Raw genomic sequence first — 1,382 nt, 5'->3', positions numbered from 1 at the left:
CTTCGTATTACGCAATAAGCTAGAGGCGGAAAAGGCTTCTGATTGGCTCTTGTGAGACCAATAAAAATATTCTCTACCTATCAGCGAGGTGGTGGGCGTGGCGCTGTGAGCTCCACACGTGATGCCTACTTAAACAAGTAGTACCATGTGTGTAACAGCCTGAATGTAAAAGAATAGATTTCGGTGGAAAATACAAAATAAACAAATGTTGCTTACTTTTTATTTAAATCAAGAATTTTCACACTTTTCGACAGTGACCGATCGAGTGTAAATAAATGTGTAGGTTATTATACTAGAGGGAAATAGGGTCTAAATCTGGAGCAGGTTGTTCAACAAGCACATATAGACACAATAGTCAGGTGTCCACAAACATTTGGCCATACAATTTATGTCTACAGAACCGAATAATCCAGATGTGTGAAGATAGTTTTTAATCTTTATTATACATACATATCATTTCATATGAAGTCCCTGGGGCTCCTGGATAATCATTTAATCAGGTAATCTTGTACTTCAAGAACCTCATGTGTAATTATATATTAAACACACCTAGATAAAATAAAATAAAAAACGTAAATAAAATATCATTTTTTATATCTATAATATTAAACATTATAAATAAAATATATAAATAAAATAATTTTTAGATATATATTTTAATATAATCATTTTTTTTATATCTTGAGGTTTTGTCAAAACAATCGCATATTTATAATGTTTAATATTTTTCTTATATATTATAGCATTTTATTTTTTTCCCCTCAGCAAAAATCTTACATTTAAAGTTCCGGTTTCGATGAGACGTTGCTAGCGGAAGTGACGTTATCACGTTACGTTTGTGTTCCACTGTGAGGATGGAAGGCCTATGACGACTGGAGACCCGGAGAGTGAACGGGACGACCGACAAAATCCGTGTCCATCTTCGTAGCAGGAAGCAAAAATGAACATGAAATCTAGAAGATCATAATATACAGACTCTAAGCTTCCGTTCGGGGCTGATATTGTGGAGGTTTATTCGCCAGTGCGTTAAAAAAGTGATGGTGAAAACTGAAGTCCGACGAAAGGATCCGGATTCATCTCAGGGATTCTGGACGGTTGGAGTGGCGTAAAGTTAGAGTTAAAAAGCTGGATTGTAGGTGTTTCTGGTTAAAGTTAGTTAGTCAGTGAGGTGTTTTTGTACTTGGTTTGCGATTTGTTAAGTAAAAGAGCCATCCTGCTAGTTAGTAGGTACTTGTCATCATAGCCATGGATCTTCGAGTTGGAAACAGATACAGACTGGGCAGGAAAATTGGAAGTGGATCTTTCGGTGACATTTATTTGGGTATGTAACATTTTATAGTTCATTTTGACGTTTATCTGAAAATCTAACCTGCTCTCGTTGT

General features: G+C 35.5%; 1 protein-coding gene across 1 annotated transcript in view; it reads left to right on the top strand.

The window, feature by feature from the left end:
* Nucleotides 1-809: 809 nt before the first annotated feature.
* The window catches only part of csnk1db (casein kinase 1, delta b), a 10,374-nt gene continuing 9,801 nt past the window's right edge, over nucleotides 810-1,382 (top strand). The window contains exon 1 of the mRNA XM_060897355.1: nucleotides 810-1,321. Within this exon, the coding sequence (XP_060753338.1) occupies nucleotides 1,246-1,321 (76 nt within the window). The 5' untranslated portion in view covers nucleotides 810-1,245. The remainder of the gene's footprint in view (nucleotides 1,322-1,382) is intronic.

This window comes from Tachysurus vachellii, chromosome 2, assembly GCF_030014155.1.
Source record: "Tachysurus vachellii isolate PV-2020 chromosome 2, HZAU_Pvac_v1, whole genome shotgun sequence".
NCBI classification, from domain to species: Eukaryota; Metazoa; Chordata; class Actinopteri; order Siluriformes; family Bagridae; genus Tachysurus; species Tachysurus vachellii.
Note: the sequence above shows the minus strand (reverse complement) of the source record. Positions and strands in the feature narration are given on the sequence as shown.